The sequence below is a fragment of the Macaca nemestrina genome, chromosome 15, assembly GCF_043159975.1.
Source record: "Macaca nemestrina isolate mMacNem1 chromosome 15, mMacNem.hap1, whole genome shotgun sequence".
In the NCBI taxonomy this organism is placed as follows: Eukaryota; Metazoa; Chordata; class Mammalia; order Primates; family Cercopithecidae; genus Macaca; species Macaca nemestrina.
This window is the reverse complement of record NC_092139.1, coordinates 86,496,097-86,513,204: the sequence shown is the minus strand read 5'-3', so window position 1 is coordinate 86,513,204 and position 17,108 is coordinate 86,496,097. Positions and strand designations below refer to the sequence as shown.

Sequence of the window (17,108 nt, the reverse complement as noted above, 5' to 3'; positions counted from 1 at the left end):
GGCTAACCTCAAGGCTCTCCTACCTCAGCTTCCTTGGCTCCGCAACCTGGGAGGGGGCCTGGGCTGGGGGGCCCTGCTTTACCCCCCAGGGGCCCTTTGGCCACAGGCTCCCAGGAGCTGCACCCCCACCTCCCCTCAAAGGGGCTTTGTGTCACCACAAAGAGGCTCTGTCCCTCAGGAGAAGCCTGGATGTTGCCATGGCGATAGAGGGGCTGGGAAGAAGGGGTCTACCCACTATCTTCGGGGGGGAAAGGGCGTTGCAGGCAGAGGGCCCTGTGTGCTCAGGCTGGTGGCCAGCATGGCGACTACTGCACCTGCCCACTGAGGCCCCTCAGCCTGGCGGACAGCTGTCCCCTACAGCGCCTCAGTGGGGCCATAGGGCGTGGTAGGGCAGGGCTCCCAGGTCCTGTGGCTGTCTGCCTCTGATCCCAGCCTAGCTACGAGCCCTGTCAGTTCCCTCCTCAGGGATGCTTTGGTCCCTGTGCCCATCCCAGAGTACAGAGGATGGGGCTCAGCTCCATGTCTGGGCCTTGTAACCGCCCCCCCCCCACCCCGCCTCCACTGCGCCTGCCCTCCCTGAGGCAGGGGCATGAGCCACACGGCACCTTGCAGGGTGGGTGCCCGTCCCGGGAAGCCGTGGAGGCAATGGGCCAGCCACCACCACCAATGTCCGGCCCACTCAGTGGGGCACTACACCTCTCCACACCCCTACAGGCTTCATGTTCATCACTGGGGGTGGACTAGGTGGGCTGAGTGTGCAGGGGAGAAGACACTGCGCTGGCAGCCCCTGCAGCCCTCTCCCTGGAGCTCCCCAGCCTTTGAACCCTTGGTGGTGTCCTGGGCAGGCTGCAGCAGAGAGCCCAGAGAATGTGGCCCTCACTGCCACTACTCCACGGCTTGGAGTCTGCAGGACCCCCATCTGCTGCAGCTGCAGCTAGAGTCTGGGTCAGGCGCAGGAAGGGCATTGGGGGCTGTTTTGAATTGGGGCCTGGAGGACTCCTTTCCACCCCATCCCATGTCTCCTCATGGAGAGGCAGGTCTCAGGAGACCAAGCAGACTTAAAGGATGCTGCTGTTGGCTCAGGGAGCAGGTGTCTGTGACCTGCTAGATTGGGAATCTTAAGCCCAGACCCTTTAGGGACCTCCAGCAGTGGCTCCCTGTGGCTCATGCCTCCCAGAGGAGGGACAGTTGCTGGGACACTCGCCTGCCCCGCCTGCTCACCTGTCACATCCTGCCTGTAGTCACTGGGCTCATTTGGCCATTGACATTCCCTAGAGCCAGCCCTTACCCTAACCTTAGGCTGCCCAGCTCCCTGGCCCCCAGCAGTGTCCCTGCCTTGACCAGACCCCCAACTTCTGTGTCAGCCCCACACAGTCCCTGGTGCCCCTGGACCTCCCATCCAGCAGGCCCCCTGGGGCTGACCAGTGTAGCTTTGGTCCTGGCCACCTTTGGCCTTGGGCACTGCGTTAGTGCAGGGCAGGAGCACCGTGGGAAGAGGCCCTTTCTGAGTAGTCTCCCTGGACGTGGGAGTGGTCGCTCACATGATCAGCGGGTGCCACTGAGTGAGCATGTGGACAGCCTGGGGAACTATCTCTGTCCCTCTACCCAACGCCCTGATGGCGTCTCATCCAGCCTGGCTCGCCGCCTCTACTGGGGAAATCAAATTTCCAGGCTGAATCTGATTATGGCTCTCTGACAGTAGGCACCGCCCTGGCTCCTGGGGAGATTAGTCCCTGGCCTCTGCTTGCACTGGCCTGCCCGGTGGGGAGGGTATCTGGTTTGTCCATTTCCTACTGAGGTTCTGATGATGCCAGCGGCCCGTGCTTCGAGGAGTGGTACACCTGCAGGGGCAGGACTGTGGGGCTCTGGAGCAGCCTATGAGAGCCCCTAATGGGTTGAGGATGCCACTTTGTTGTTGTATGTTACAAACACTTGATCCCGGCCGGGCGCGGTGGCTCAAGCCTGTAATCCCAGTACTTTGGGAGGCCGAGGCGGGTGGATCACGAAGTCAGGAGATCGAGACCATCCTGGCTAACGTGGTGAAACCCCGTCTCTACTAAAAATACAAAAAACTAGCCGGGCGTGGTGGTGGGCGCCTGTAGTCCCAGCTACTCGGAGGCTGAGGCAGGAGAATGGCGTAAACCCGGGAGGCGGAGCTTGCAGTGAGCCGAGATCGCGCCACTGCACTCCAGCCTGGGTGACACAGCGAGACTCCGTCTCAAAAAAAAAAAAAAAAACAAACACTTGATCCCAACATGCCGATTGGCTTTTCGTTTTCTTTGTGTCTGCTTCTTGGAGAGCCTAGTGTGGTGGGTCCCGCACACCCCACACCAGCCTCACCATGCTGGAGTCATGGTCTGCGAGTAGCGCTGGCACCCGTCATTTCATCAAAACACTCACTGCATGTGTGGCTCTAAATGGTGTCAGTTCTTTAAAAATCATGACCACACTGTGTGACCCGTTTTGTTTTTTGTTTTTTGTTTTTATACAGAAAGTTTCATTCTCACAAAGTCACGCTTGTCCATCTTTCCTTAGGGGTTCCTTCTGCTGCTTAGAGGCTGAGAACTGTCATCCCCAGCCCAGGCACCCCAGGCCCAACACAGTCTGCAAGGGACTGTGGTCCTGGCCTTGGCACAGATGGGCGTGGACTCTGCCCTGTGAACCCCACACCCCAGGCCCTCGGCTCTGGCCCTGTCCCAGCTCGGGTGCAGTGCCTGGCCAGTGGGCTTGGCCAGAAGCTCCCCGCAAGGCTTTGGGCACCATCTGACCACAGTAGGGGCAACAGGGTAAACATGGGGCCCCCACAAGGCCTGGCCAGCTAGGGTGGGGAGCAAGTCTCTGTGCTGGCAGCTCCCAGGATGTCCTCCCAGGCAGACGGTGGGTGCTGGGGCTGGGTCCAAGTCCTGCCAGGGCACTTCTGGTGTCATTTCCTCCTCGTAGGGATGGGTGGAGGGGGGAGGGGGTGTGGAAGGAAGCTCGATGGTCATCCATCCCCTCTCTCCCCTCACGGGGGCCAGCGCAGCCCTGGCTGTGTCCTGGTAGACAGCTGGCAAGGGGTCAGGATGGGAGCTAGGCCCCGCCTGCCACCCCTCACTGGCCTGACCCTTCGGAAATTCCTCTAATTCCTCAACCCACATTGGACTCGGGCCCCATAATTTCATTTTCCGGACAAGGCTCTGGCTGCACTCCCGAGGAGGAATGTCTGGGTTGGCAAGAAGACGTCAAATGTCAGCTTTGGTTTCAGGGAAAGGATTTAGCTTCTACCCTCAGGTTCCTCACCATGCCTTCATGTTCCTGACAGTATGTGTTGACTGTGGTTTGCCCCAGAGGGTTTGGGGGCCAGGACATTCTCCACTTAATGAGGTTCCAGCACTTCCTTCCTGCCCACCAGCCCCCACACAGCCCACCCACCCTTCCATTCATGCATCCCACTCTATTTTCTCTGTCATCCACTCCTCCATCCACCCAACCTTCAGCATCCCATCTGCCCACCCTCCTACACATTCTTCCATCATCGTTTTATCCCTCCAACACCACCCATATCCATCCAGTCACCTTCCCATCCAACTAGCCACCATTCACCCATCCTCCCATCTCCCCTCATTTTCTTATATAACCACCTACTAGCCTCCTGTCCACACATTTGTTCACTCACTCAGTTACACCCCCTTCTATCTGGCCTCTTCTCCCATCCCTCCAGCCACCCACCTACAAATCTACTACTCATCCATCCATTCATTTCATCTATAAACCCATCCAATCATCCAACTAGCTGTCCACCCTTCTATTGCTTCACCCACTCGCCTATCCATTCACCCATCTGTCCTCTTACCCCTCATTCCCCCATCTGTCCATCCGCCGGTCCATCCCCCACCATCCCCCCATCTATCCATCTGTTTATCTCTCTGTCCATCCCCTACCATCCTCCTACCTACTATATGTTCATCCTCCACCATCACCCAATCCATCCATCCATCCATCTATATGTCCATCTCCCACCATCCCCCCACCCACCCATCCATTCATTCATCTATATGTTCATCCTTCACCATCCCCCCAACCCATTCATTCATTCATCTGTCCATCCCCATTCATCCATTCATCTCTGTCCATCCCCCACCATCCCCCCACCCATCCATCCATCTGTCCATCCCTCTGTCCATCTTCCACCACTGCCCCAGCCACCCTCCATTCATTCATCCATCCCCCATCCATCCCTGTATCCATCTGTCTGTCCATCCTCCCCCATCTCTCCTTTGCTTTCCCTCCCTCTAGTCTCCCATGGGCTGTGTGCCTGGGGCACCCTCTTCTCCTGCCATGCTTCTCTCCTTGGGCCACCTGCTTGCCCAGCAGTTCGTCCTGTGAGAGTACCTGGAGGCTCTCGACCCCCCCTTTGGTCCAGGCCAATGTCCATTGTTGCTGGGGCTGGGTCGTCACTTTTGTTTTGCAATTTATTTTTCAGAGTTTCAATTTAGTCCCAACCTTTCCAACCCCTCTTCAGTTCCTGATGTTTTCTGGCTGGAACATGGTGTTGTCCACATGGTCCTGAAGTCTGGTCACTGGTGGACTATGCAGTGTCATTCCTGCGTTGCTGCTAAGTAAACTCCTGGGGCCAACATGTTTGGCAAGAAGTGGCCTCCTCAGAGTTGGGCATGAAGCTGGCTGCTGTGTTTTGGGTGGGGGGTCGTGAGGGGTCCACCCGACAAGGCAATGCTGGGCTCTTCCCAGGTTAGGGGAGGCCAAGGTGGCATTGGCTGGAGAGGACAGCCAGGGTCCGTGCAGCGTCCCCCTTCCCAGCCTGCCCCCAAGGCTCTCCCGGGCTCTAGCAAAAGTAAATCTGGTGCCCACTCTGCCCAGCATCCACTCAGGCCCCATCGATCTTAAGAATCCATGCACATTTTGCTTTCCTTGACGTGATATATTACTTGAATATAAAAGCAGCATTTTGAGTTATCATCTGAAAAGCAGCCCTCTATGGTTCTGGGCCGGGATCCCTTGTATCCACATGGGCTCCTGTCATAGGCCAGAGGCTACCATGTCAGAGGAGTGGACCTGGGCCTTCCGTGCTCTGCCTGGAGTGTGCCTCGGGTTGCTCTTGAGACACCTGAGGTGCCAAGGCCATGACCTGCGGGCCCAGGGTACTTCCCCCCAGAGCAAATGCAGGGCATACCTTGTAGCTGGGACAGATGGCACAGGCCCAGCACCGAGGTCTCTGCTGTCCTGAGCATGGCTGCCGGACTCTCCCCCCAAACACTGGCCAGTGTTTCTGGATGTCTCCAGGGAGACACATGGTCATTTTGCACCAATTGAGCCAAGTTGGGCAATGAGAAGGTCAGTGTGGGGTTTGGTCACCTTCCCACTGTGGCCTTGGAGTTGAGCCCTCAGCCAGAGCCACTGGGCCCTTTTAGGGTGGGCATCTGTAGACCCCAGAGCCAGGGTGTGCTGGAGAGGCTTAGGTCAGGGAAGCTGTCCTCAGGGTCTGCGACCCAAGCCTGGTCCTGCTACATGGGGGATGGGGTGTGTGGTGTAGGTGAGGGTCCACGTCTCGGCACAGGGAGGGAAGTAAGCCAGCCCAGGTCCACGAAGCCAATGACTACCCTGTGGTCCCGATTGTTGCCATCCAGGGCTGCATCCCATTCCCTTCTGCCCCTTGATTCCGAGGTTCGGCTGAGACGGGCTTGTGCTACAGCCAGGACTGGGCTGGGGGCTCCAGTGACATGGCCCCTGCCATCTGCCCTGGCCCTCCCAGGAGGAATACCCTACCATTCCCACCTCAGGCCCAGAACTGGATTGGGTGCATTCATGCACAAGGCTCCCCTGTGTTGGTGGGTCTGGGACCTGTGGGTAGACAGCATCAGGTGTGTAGAGAAGAGCCGTGTGACCATGCTCTGCGTGTGCAGTGCTGTTTTTCCCTTTGCTAGAGCATCCAGTCTGCACCTTAGTCTCGGGTGGCGGCCCCCAGCTCTCCCTGCATTCTTCCATTCTGTGGCTGGCTTAAAACAGCTCCTCCACTCACGCTGGCTTTCCCGAAAGTTCGTGTTGACAGTTCATTTGTGGGACAGGTGCTGCGGAAATGGAGAGCAGCTTTTGGGGCCTGCACTGGTCTCTCGCCCTTGCTGGGCCTGTTTTCCCAGCTGTTGGTGGTGCTGGGCTCCACAGTGTCTCTTCACCTATGAGGTGCACCCATGTCCTCGCACCGTGTTGCTGGCCCAGCCAGCACTGGTGCAACTGAGCTCAGCGCTGCTTTTTCTCTTGGGGGCTCTGTCCTTGCGGCTGGCTCCATCCAGACCAGTGAGCAGCAGTGCTGATCCTCTGGGGATGTCACCTGCCATGTGTGTCCTCCCCATGGAGGGCCCTATATTGGTGCAAGGGCAAGGGATCCAGCAGTCAGCCTCAGCAGGCTGGCGGGACGGGCCAGGAGGATGCCTGAGCAGGCCTGGGCACTGGGCCATGCTCACTGTGCTCCGGGCAGTGTGGCCTCGTGGCTATGCCCTGCCCACTACGGTGAGCCTGGATCTGAGCTCCATATACTTGTCCTGCTTCTTTTTACCCATGAAAAACAAACATCCTGGGCAGCCAGGGAGCAAGCCGGGAGGGAAAGTGCTGGTTTGTCACTGTAGTTGCCAAGCCCTCACGGCCCCTGCCTGCTCCCCTGGGGCCCTGAAGGGCAACACTGGGCTGGGCCCGGCACACCCAATCCCATCCTGTGCCTGGCCTCCGATGCCTGGCCCCTGCCCTTTTCTGGATAAGGCATCACACACACCAGCCACTTCCCGGCTTAGGATCTCTAACTTCATGCACCCCCAGCCAGAACCTCAACCAGGCTTGTCCTCAGTTTTCACTCTGTCACATGTAGCAGGCACCACCCTTGTTCCTGGCCAATGTGGATGTGAGTGGAGGCTGGACTGCTGGTCTGCAGACCAATGTTGCCGGGAGCTCTCAGGCTATGGTCACCTGTGCCTGCCTCAGGGTCTTGGGCACCCATCAGTGGAGCAGCTTCTCACTCCCTGCTTGCTGGCCACACTGGCCATGCCACACCTGCTGTGTGGCTACAAATGGTCCCCCACCCTTTCTGGGCCCTGGCATCTGCCTCTGTGAGATGGGAGTGGGGTGGCCCTGTGAAATGGAGGGTGAGCTGGCATGTGCTATGGGCAGCAGAGGGCCTGGGAGGTAGGAAGCTCTCATCATACCAGCTCTTCCTGCCCTTCCCAGCGGGTTCCAAGCCGCCCACGGCCCATGTTTCTGCTAGGCCTTAGCAGGAAGTGGAGGAGCCAGGTCAGAGTCCCGTGACCCATGGGGAGTGAGCCCGCTGCTTCCAGACAGCCTCGGATTAATGACTTTTAATTTAGAATTTAATCAATGTGCTTCCCTCTAGAGGGCTGGATGCTCTGGTCTGGGAGTGAGTTGTATGGTCTGTGAGTGGGGCGGGCAGGGGCCCATGATGGCCTTGCCAGGCTGGTGCCCCACCCCACTGAGCTTGCTCTGCTTTGCCTGCAGCTGGCGGGCGCCCTGGTCATGGAGGACTGCAATGTGCACTCGGCCGCCAGCATCCTGGCCTCGGTGAAGGAGCAGGAGGCCCGCTTCGAGAGGCTGACACGGGCACTGGAGCAGGAGCGGCGCCATGTTGCCCTGCAGTTGGAGCGTGCCCAGCAGCCTGGCATGGTCAGTGGTGGCATGGGCGGTGGGCAGCCCCTGCCAATGGCCTGGCAACAGCTGGTCCTCCAGGTAACAGCCTAGTGACTTGGGAAGGGTGAAAATTGCCAAGTGGGAAAACAATCAGTGGGTCCTGGTGGACCACAAGCCAGCATGCAGTTGCTTATTGCAAGATTTGATGGGGCTCCTGGGGAGGAAAGGAAAATGGGATCCCAGGTTGGGCTGGACCCACTTGGGTATGCTAGGTACCATGTGAAGAGTGGGCAGGACACAGCCCAACACTCAGAACAGCACCCTCCCCTGAGCCCTCAGGGCCCAGGCAGCTGGATGGGGTCTGTTCTGGGCAGCTCTTTGGTCTACCTAGAGACACTTTAGGGGTTTGCCTGCCCCATGCCTAACCCTGCTACGGTGTTCATTGCATGCTCTGGTGGGTCAGCCCCAGCAGGAGGCTGGAGCAAGGCCCAGAGCTCTGCCTGCAGCTTAGAGGCTGACCTGGGAGCCTCATTTTCTCTGCTGGCCATTATCCTCAGAATGGGCTCAGGCCCCTACTCAGCCTCAGGAGATATAGAGCCCTCTGTGTTCCATGGCCAGGCCCTAAGAACTCTAAAGTTGGGGTATGCAGTGAATAGTTAGACCACTGGGACACCCCACTCCCAGCACCCCAGTGCTCTAACCTGTAGATGAAATAGCAGGGGCCCCTGGCTTGGGGTTGGGAGGCTGGAACAAGTACATGCAGGGAGACCTGGGATGTGGTGTGATTATCATGGTTCCTGTTACTGACTGAGGCCTAGTGCAGTTGAGGAGTCAGGGTGGAGCTGTCCCAGCAGCCGCTGATAAGGGGGGCCCTCCTTACCACCCAGCTTAGAGGCCGGGGGGTTGCCTCCTGCTGTGGCCTCTGGGTTCTTCACAGAGTGACCCTAAGAGGGCTCACCCAGCAGAGTCTTGTCTCCCTGGCTCAGCTCCCTGCCCCTCTAAACCCAGCAACCAGACTTCCCCCAGCACACTCCCAGCACCTGCACCCCCACCCGCCCTTCTTTGGTCCTGCTGGGCTCTGACTCTAGGAACCTGTGCCTGGCACACACATGCCAGGAGCTTGGGGCAGCCTGGCCCTTCTTGTCTAGAGAGAAAGGGAGCAAATGCTGGTCTCTGCTGAGGCGGCCCCATGGGCTCTCCTCACCTGACTGGGGCATGTGGAGCTCAGAACCAGCAGCCTGTGTCAGGCCGAGGGACTACTCCCTGAGTCTTGGTGTCCTGTTGGCCAGCAGGCAAGTCACACTTTCTACGTCTGCTCACAAGATCCTCATAAAAGGCCCAGCCCAGCACCAGTGCATGGTCAGTGCCAAATTAATGTCCCCAGAGGGTCTGAGACTCACTGGGGGGGGGCCCTTTTTCATGACCCCTGGTGCTCAGAGGCCTCTGGTGGGTCTCAGTGCTAGGACCACCCTCACAGCCTCAGACTTGAGATACTCCAAAATGTGAGGCCTGTACCCTCAAACTTGAGCGGGGGAAGCAGAATGCTGGGCCCAGCTGGGCCACATGGGGACAGTAGAAGCCAGTGACCCCAAGGCCGCCTCTCAGGCGCCAGTGTGCTCAGTCCAACCCTCCCAGACCGGAACAGTCCTCAGACAGGCAGTGTGGGAGGACCCGAGGCACCCCAGAGGGTTGATGCCCTGGTGGGAAGATGTTCCCACAGCCTGGAGCTACCCTGACCTCCTCAAGCAAAAGACTTCAAGACCGCGGGCTACTGCCCCTCCACCTACTACCCCTGCCCCTGAACTCCCCACCCCGGCCCCACTCCACCCCTGCCCTTGATTTTCTCAGGCTGGGATTGAAGAGAGCATGTGTTGCCAGGGCTGCAGCTCAACTGGCTGGGCTGATGAGGATACTAGGGGAGGCAGGGCCACATTGGGCTGGCCAGGCTTCCCAGATTGGTCTCAGTAGGAAGTGCCTAGCAATCTACCTGCTGAGCCACAGGGTCAGAGCCTGGGCTTTGGGAAGCCGGGCAATGGCAGGCAAGGCAGGTAGCTGGGGGCTGAGGCTGGGGAACCAGGTCAGGGGGAGTGCTCCTGCACTCACGGGGCTGCTCCAGGATCCTGGCTACCTGCCCTTCATCTTCCAGCAGGAAGGGGCCCCTCCTCTAGACAGCCAGCTGAAGCAGGACTGACGCCCACCTGGTGGGGAGGGGTGCCATCAGGGAACTTGCCTTGGGCTCGTCTGAGGTGGGTAGGTGGCTGGGGCACTAGCAACTGGTGCAGTTGAGAAGATGGAGCCAGCTTAAAGATAAGATGCGGGTGCGTTTCTGGCGCAGTGTTTGGTCCTCTGCGCTCTGCTCCAGGGGTTCCAGGCAGGTCTGCCCTAGATGCAAGATACAGGAGTTTGGCCAATACTAGGGTAGCTCACCCCTCTGCAGGTGGGGGAACTGAGACTCAGAGGGGCACACGGTGGGCACCTAGAAACTTGAGCATGCTAGCCGAGTGGCCTCTGTATATGGCATTCAGGGCAGCAGAGAGTGGTCCCTGCAGAGGCTGTTTTCTGAGGGGTCCGTGGAGAAGCCAGTGGGAGGCCTGGGCCCGAGCCCTTTCTCTTTCCAGACCCACTGAGCCTCTCTGGGTTGGTCCCAGCTCATTTCATTTCGGAACCTGTTTCCCTGTTCGTGATGCTGGAGCCATTGGCTTGGCCTTTGTGGGGTTTGACATAAGAAGGTGGCTCCAGCCCAGCCCTTCCCATCCCGTTTTTCACCGCAGCAGAACCAGACTCCCTAGGGTGTGGCCCACATTGAGGCTGGCCTGGGGGAGCGGTGGGGGTGCACTCCGGGCTTCTGTGCCTCGATGGGGAGAGCCCAAGATACAAAGTGGGGGTCCCCTGCTGGGCCCTTTTCCAGGTCCCCAGTGAACTCTGTGGGGACAGTTCCTTGCAGGTCCATTCGGAGTGGCGGCTAGGCAGGAGGGTGAGGGGCGGATCTGGGAGACTGGAGGGATCTCGCAGACCGTGACTGCTGTCTTACCGGCCCCCATTTCACGGCAGGTGAAACTGAGTCGCAGCCAGGTTTGTGCCAGTGAGGGAGGCCTTGCGCTCTGTCCATCGCAGCACGGGCACCTGCCCTGCCGGAACTATTTTCCCCTCAGCAGGCGGAGTGAAGTGTGGTCATAAACCGAGGCCTGGGAAGGACTTGGCCAAAGTCTTTCGGCGGGAAAATGACACCCCTGCCGCGGGGAGGGGAGGGAGCAGACGCCCAAGCCAGCAGTGAGTGGGGGTGGTGGGTGGACAGGGTACGACCCCGGGGCTGCAGGCCCCACCCCCTGTCTCTGGGGGGTGGGACCTCACCCCGCCCACCCGCCACGCCCGCCCCGGCCCCCGCCACGCCCCACCTGGGCGCGGCCCCGCCCGATTGGCTGCTCGCCGTGACCGCCGCCAGATCCGCCCCCGCGGGGAGCGAGTCCGCCGAGCCTGAGCCCGAGCGGCCGAGGCGCCGGAGCCGAGCCTGGTCCAGCCACAGCCACCCACGCCGCTGGCCAGAGCCCCCGAGCCCCGGCCCGATGCCGGCCGAACTCAGACAGGTTGGAGGGAAGTTGGCTTTGGGGGACCCTGGCCCAGGGGTCGGAGGCGGAGGGCGGGGCGCCGGCCTGCCCGGGACGACCAGCTTTTGTTCCGCGGAGCCGCTGGCCCGAGGCGGCTATTGTCTTGCGCCCCTGGCTGGGCTGCGTCAGCCTAGGGCCAGGGCCAGGCGGGTGGCAGTGTGAGCGCGGTGCCCCCGGGTGTGCAGGAGGGGCCGTGGGGACTGTGGAGCCCATCCCCGGGTCCTTGGGGGCCGGGACCCCTGGCAGTTTGACCCTCCTCTTGGAACTGGCCGGGACCGGATGGGCGCTTCCTGGCCAGCGCCCAGGACAGGTGCCTGGGGACACGGGTGGAGAGCCAGGGCCTTCCTGAGCAGCTTCTGTCTGTGCAGGAAGGAGGCTGGAGTCTGAAGAGGGAAGCCCGGGTAGGCCTTCTGCTCCCTGAGAGGCTTCCTCCTCTTCCCTCCACACCCCCTGCGCCGGCTCTGACTCCCGGGACCTGCAAAGGAGCTTCCGGAGCTTTAATGGAAGTCTTTTCTGCCTCTGAGGCGCACGTGATGGGAGGGGTAGAGACAGGCCCTGCCCACTAATGGATGCTGGAGGGGATCTCTAAGGAAAACGGGGTCCTCCCCCTCTCAGCATTGAGGCGGGGCGGGGGGGCGGAGGCATAGGCAGTCTGCTCTCTGCTTTGAGCAGTGCTGGATTCAGTAATAGGCAGGGAAACTGACTGAGCAGAGGAGAGACCAGCCAAGACCCTCTGTGGTGGGAGGCAGGTCTCCCACACAACTGCCCACCTGGGTAGCCAGGCCCCTGCCTGTCATACGGCCCTGGTGTGGCCCCCAGAGTCTGGCCCTCAGAGATGGAGGGAATGGTTTTTGGGAAATCCATGGTCACAGTATGTCTGATGGCCCTGAGCTGAGCTTGGGGAGGCTGAGGTGGATGACAGTCAGCCCTGCTCTCCCACCCCAAGCTTGCTCCCCCAGCTTGGCTTTTTGTCTTCTCTGCCTGGGGCCACGCCCTGGCAGGTGCACTGCTGTGTGGAGGAGTGAGCTCCAGGTCCTGGAGACTGGTCAGAAGCTGTGGCACCAAGGGAAAGGGCATTTTGTGGTGGCCAAGGGCTTGCTGCCTGGTGGAATATGCCAGCCTGGCTTGTCCTGGACTCTACCTGGGAGGGCCATGCTGGGGATGGAGGAGATTCATTCATTCATCCATCTGATGGCAGCCACCTCCTGCCCTCTGGGAGCCTGGCCTGCAGGTGTGAGATCCAGGTGTGCAATCTCACTTTAACTCATTCCCTGTGTGTGCTAGCCAGGCCGTGGACAGGGGAGGAGCCTGCTCCTGCAGTCTGTTCTTCAGGACACAGACTGTGGTTGTACATCTGTGAAGTCCAGCGGTTCGGGTAGATAAATGCTATGGGACCAGGGCCCAGCCACCTGTCCACCAGCAGTCCCTCTCTGTGTTGGTCCAGTCTTGCTTTTCTGTTCCCTGTGTTCCTTGCATTTTGCCACAAAGGTGGGACTGGTGCTACCCGGCATGTCCCATGACCGCAGTCCCCTCTGTCATTCCCACCTCCTTGTGAAGAAGCTGAGCCCCAGGTGCGTGATGGGGCCCAGAGCCCCTATGCTGGGCTCAGCCCTGTGTTCCTGGGACCCTCTTGTGAGCAGGGGTAGGTGGTCTACCTCCCTGGCCACTCTGGCCCTTCCCACAAGCCCAAGGGAGCTCCTGGGAAATCTCAGGCCTGGGCAGCAGCCTGTTTCCAGGCCAGTCCTGGGGGCCCCGGACCTGGTGCACCAGAGATTGAAGAGCCAAGGGAGGGATGAGTGCTGGGAGCCTGGGCAGGATGCAAGAGGAGCAAGGATGGAGCCCCGGCTGGGGAGGGGGTGATGAGAGACGACTGACAGAATGCAGCATATGGGGTTGGACTGGAGGTAGGGTGTTCAGGGTAGACCCCATGTCTAGAGTGCAGAGGGGAACAGCCCAGAGTCGGGTCTGAGGCAGAGGCTGTGTGGGGCTGCAGGTCCCTGAGAGTGGGCCAGTCTGGGCAGGCGCACGTCAGACATGGACACTGGGGCCAGACAGGGATCCAGGGACTGCAGCCAACTCCTCTGTTGAGAGTCAGCCCACCATTCCACAGCCCCACCCTAAAGATGTTGCAGAGACCTGAGCCACCAGATGGTTAGGGCCTCTCACTACTCTACACCTCAGTTTCTCCCTCTGCCAGCCAGCTCTGAGACTCCCAGAGTGGATGTTGGGCAGGTGATTGGCAGAGTTGGTGGCCCCTGTCCCTGTGTGTTGAGAGTCTGTGAGGCCCTGCCTGGATAAGGGTCTTGACACACGATGGAGGACGGGAGGATGTGTGCTCACGAGTGTGCCTCAGGGAACAGTGGGCGCCGTGCCCTTGGGGTGCTGTTAGAGCACACAGGTTGATGTGCTCGGCCTGTGCCAGGCTGGGTATTCGCACAGGTACATGTACGTGCCTGTGTCCCTGTCTGAGGGGTCATGTATATGCATGTGTGTGTGCCTGGGCATGTGTAGCGGGGGCCGGGCTTTCCTGTGATCACTGGCTGACTCATGCTCCTGCCACCCGGGTGAAGTCATCGCCCATTTTTAGCTCCCTGAGGTCATTTGCCAGCAGGGACTCTTGGGGCCTCGGGATCCTACTGCCGAGCTGCTAGGCTGGGGCTGATGGGTGATGCCGCACGGTTGCCAGGTCTTGCTGGGGGGGACCTGGCTCTCCTGGACCACCTCAGCTCTGCTTGTCAGACCTGCACCACAGCCTTGGTGGGAGGGATAAGCTGGGCCACAGAGTGGCATCTGGGTCCTGAGATGTCCTCCCCTTTTCGTCTCTCTCTTACCCCCACTGCCTACCTAGGGAGGAGGGGGCTCTTCTCTGAGTCTTTAATAGATGTAAATATATGCATCTATGAGGGGCCACATCCCACTGGCAGAGTGTCCTGGGTAACATCCCCTCAGTCTTGCTGCATACCCTCCTCACCCTGTTGCCAGAACTGCAGCCCCTCGGTGCCTGGGCACCTGCTTGAACTCTGATGAGCTCCCCCAGGGCCCAGCAGAGAGAGCTCAGGGCCTGACACACATTTGCCAGATACAGATGGGGTAGCCCAGCCCCAGCAGTGATGGGCCACACAAGCCTTCTCCTGCTTCAGAGCAGTCCCAGCTCCCCAGTGCCTTTGGAGAAGAGCCCAGCCTACCCTGCGTGGCGGCATACCAGTTGTCCCCACTCTAGGCCTCAGTCTATTTTTTTTTTCTCAGGGAACAGGTCCCCTTTTCCTAGCCAGGCATTCCACGTACATTTCAAGACTGAGGGTGAGATGAGGCCCAAAGGCTTCCTTGCCAGATTGCCTTCTCTGGGGATGCTTGAAATGCCACTTGCACTGTGAAGTTCTAGGTAAATCCTCTCCCCCTGCCAGGCCTCAGTTTTCCCATCTATAAAGTTACCTGTCATCCTCTAAGACCCTGCCCCTGGGAGAGGGGGAGGTACCTTCTGTGGCCACCTCTTTCCTCTGTCAGTGAGCCTGAGGGATACACCTGTCCTAACATGTTGGTGCGGGCCCCTTCCTGGACCCCTGCACTGCGTGCATTTGGGGGTCAAGTATTCCACCAGGATAGGACCCTGACCTGGGGAGGCTTCCTAGCCCACAGGCCTTGGTAGGCAGGTCCTGAGGGCAGCGCTGAGTATCTAGCCAGGCTCACCTCCCAGGCCCAAGAATGGGCAGAGTCTCCCTCTGGAGCCTGGCAGAGAGCTTGGTGTCTGTGCAGGCCCCAGGGGGCCCAGGCAAGGGACCCATTGTGCAGGGACCAGGGGCCTGGGCCACAGAGCGGGGCCTGTCCTCCTGCTGACCCTGCCCTGGCTGCCTGGGAATGTGCTCCCCCTCACCCACCCACCAGGGCTTGGGTTTCAGCTCCTGCCCGTCCTGGCTAGATGCCAATCCCCGGATGTTGGTGCCATGTGGCCCTGGGGCCAGGCACCTGTGCAGTCAGAGGCCCAGAGCAGGCTGTGGGTCTCAGGTCCTCAAGCCACTCAGCGCAGCAGGGGTTGGGCCTGGCTCTGATGTGGGCCAGCCTATCCTCTTTGAGCCTCAGTTTTCCCACTGGCAAGTCTAGTCAGTAGGCATGTGGATAGAAAAGTCTCAGTCCAGAGCTGTCTTGCCTAGAATTCCAGTGTCATCACCCCATGCAGAATGGTGGCAAGGGCACCCATAGGCTCAAATCCACTGTGTCTGATCTCTGATACGATGCCCAGAGTCTCAGTCACTGGGGGCGCCAGCCACTGGCCTGAGGTAGGGCCAGGCTGTGCCTACACAACACTAAAGAATGTCTGGGCTGGAAAGAGTAAGGATATATTGGTGCTACAGGTGCATAGAGTGTTCTAGGAACTGCATATTTCTGTCCCTTGAGGGCGTCTGGCTGGCGTTGGTGGCGGGAACCTTAGTGTGGCCACAGTAGTCAGTAGGCAGTGCTGAAACAGCCCCCACAAGGCTTCTATACTCAAGGTTTCTGGGGTAGGTGAGGGAGGAGGCCCCAGGACACCATGATGTCCCAGCTAGGGGTGGCGGGTGACATCAGGAATGCATCCCGCAGGTCTCACTGGCACCTCGTGGGGCCTGGAGGAGCCTGTGGCAGCCAGGCCATGCAGCTTGGGGAGGGCCCTCTAGACTTCACCCCCAGGGTCTGTGGCCTTATCTGCCAACTCAGCCTGAGGAGGCGTGGGATGGGGGTCCAGCCCCAGGGTCACCCCAGGATGGGGTGCCAGGGCAGGGTTAGCACCTTGATGTTCAGAGGGCAAGAACTTATTGCTGTCCTTACTAGCTTGGGCCGAGGCAGGCCCTGGGGTGGGTGGGTTTAGGACCAGGAGGAAGGCACCCTGGTGTGCTGGCCAGCACGAGCTGAGGCAGAGCTGCTGTGCGTGGGGACCTGCACTCCAGGGATGATTGAGCAGCAGGCCTGCCCACCAGTGCCCCTCCTTGCCCCAGGAGCAGAGCCCAGGCAGCCAGGCCTCACTGGCCACGATGCCGGAGGCGCCTGATGTGCTGGAGGAGACCGTGACGGTGGAGGAGGACCCCGGCACACCCACTTCCCACGTGTCTATTGTCACATCTGAAGATGGCACGACCCGGCGCACCGAGACCAAGGTATGGACAGGCCCAGGCAGTGGGTAGGTGAGCAGGGCCAGGCTGCTGCAGCTGTCTCACCTGCAGAGTGGACATGGAAGCTTGCCACCGGGGGCCTCATTGCTGGAGTGGGAAATTAAGGCCAGCCAGGCCCCAACAAAGCAGTTTCTAGGCCTCTCGGGCTACCGCACCTACCTGCCTATTCATCTACCAGGTCACCAAGACTGTCAAGACGGTGACCACTCGGACAGTACGCCAGGTGCCTCTGGGCCCAGACGGACTCCCCCTGCTGGATGGCGGCCCCCCACTAGGCCCTTTTGCCGATGGTGCCCTGGACCGGCATTTCCTGCTGCGTGGTGGTGGCCCGGCGGCCACACTCTCTCGAGCCTACCTCAGCAGCGGGGCTGGCTTTCCCGAAGGCCCCGAGCTCCGGGACAGTTCCAGCTATGGCAGCCTGTCCCGAGGGCTGGGTGTGCGGCCCCCACGTGCTGGCCCCCTTGGCCCAGGCCCTGGTGATGGCTGCTTCACACTGCCTGGCCACCGGGAGGCCTTCTCAGTGGGTCCTGAGCCTGGGCCACCAGGTGGCCGCTCCCTGCCCGAGCGCTTCCAGGCCGAGCCGTATGGCTTGGAGGATGACACGCGCAGCCTGGCCGCTGATGACGAGGGTGGCCCTGAGCTGGAGCCTGACTATGGCACGGCCACGAGGAGGAGGCCTGAGTGTGGGCGGGGCCTTCACACCAGGTGAGCTGCACCCCGTTCCCTGTGGCTACCT

The 17,108-nt window shown here is 60.2% G+C and overlaps 1 protein-coding gene across 6 annotated transcripts in view; it reads left to right on the top strand.

Moving 5' to 3' along the window:
* The window catches only part of LOC105480716 (ARVCF delta catenin family member), a 55,412-nt gene that overhangs the window by 27,121 nt on the left and 11,183 nt on the right, over nt 1-17,108 (top strand). For 4 of the 6 annotated variants that reach the window (XM_071080016.1, XM_071080017.1, XM_071080018.1 and 1 more), the window contains exons 3-5: nt 7,498-7,725; nt 16,199-16,357; nt 16,551-17,077. In XM_071080016.1, coding sequence (XP_070936117.1) covers nt 7,516-7,725; nt 16,199-16,357; nt 16,551-17,077 — 896 coding nt within the window. In that variant the 5' untranslated portion in view covers nt 7,498-7,515. Of the gene's footprint in view, nt 1-7,497; nt 7,726-11,012; nt 11,211-16,198; nt 16,358-16,550; nt 17,078-17,108 lie in introns of those variants that run through there. The other 2 variants (XM_011739847.3, XM_024792569.2) reach the window with 2 other exon arrangements.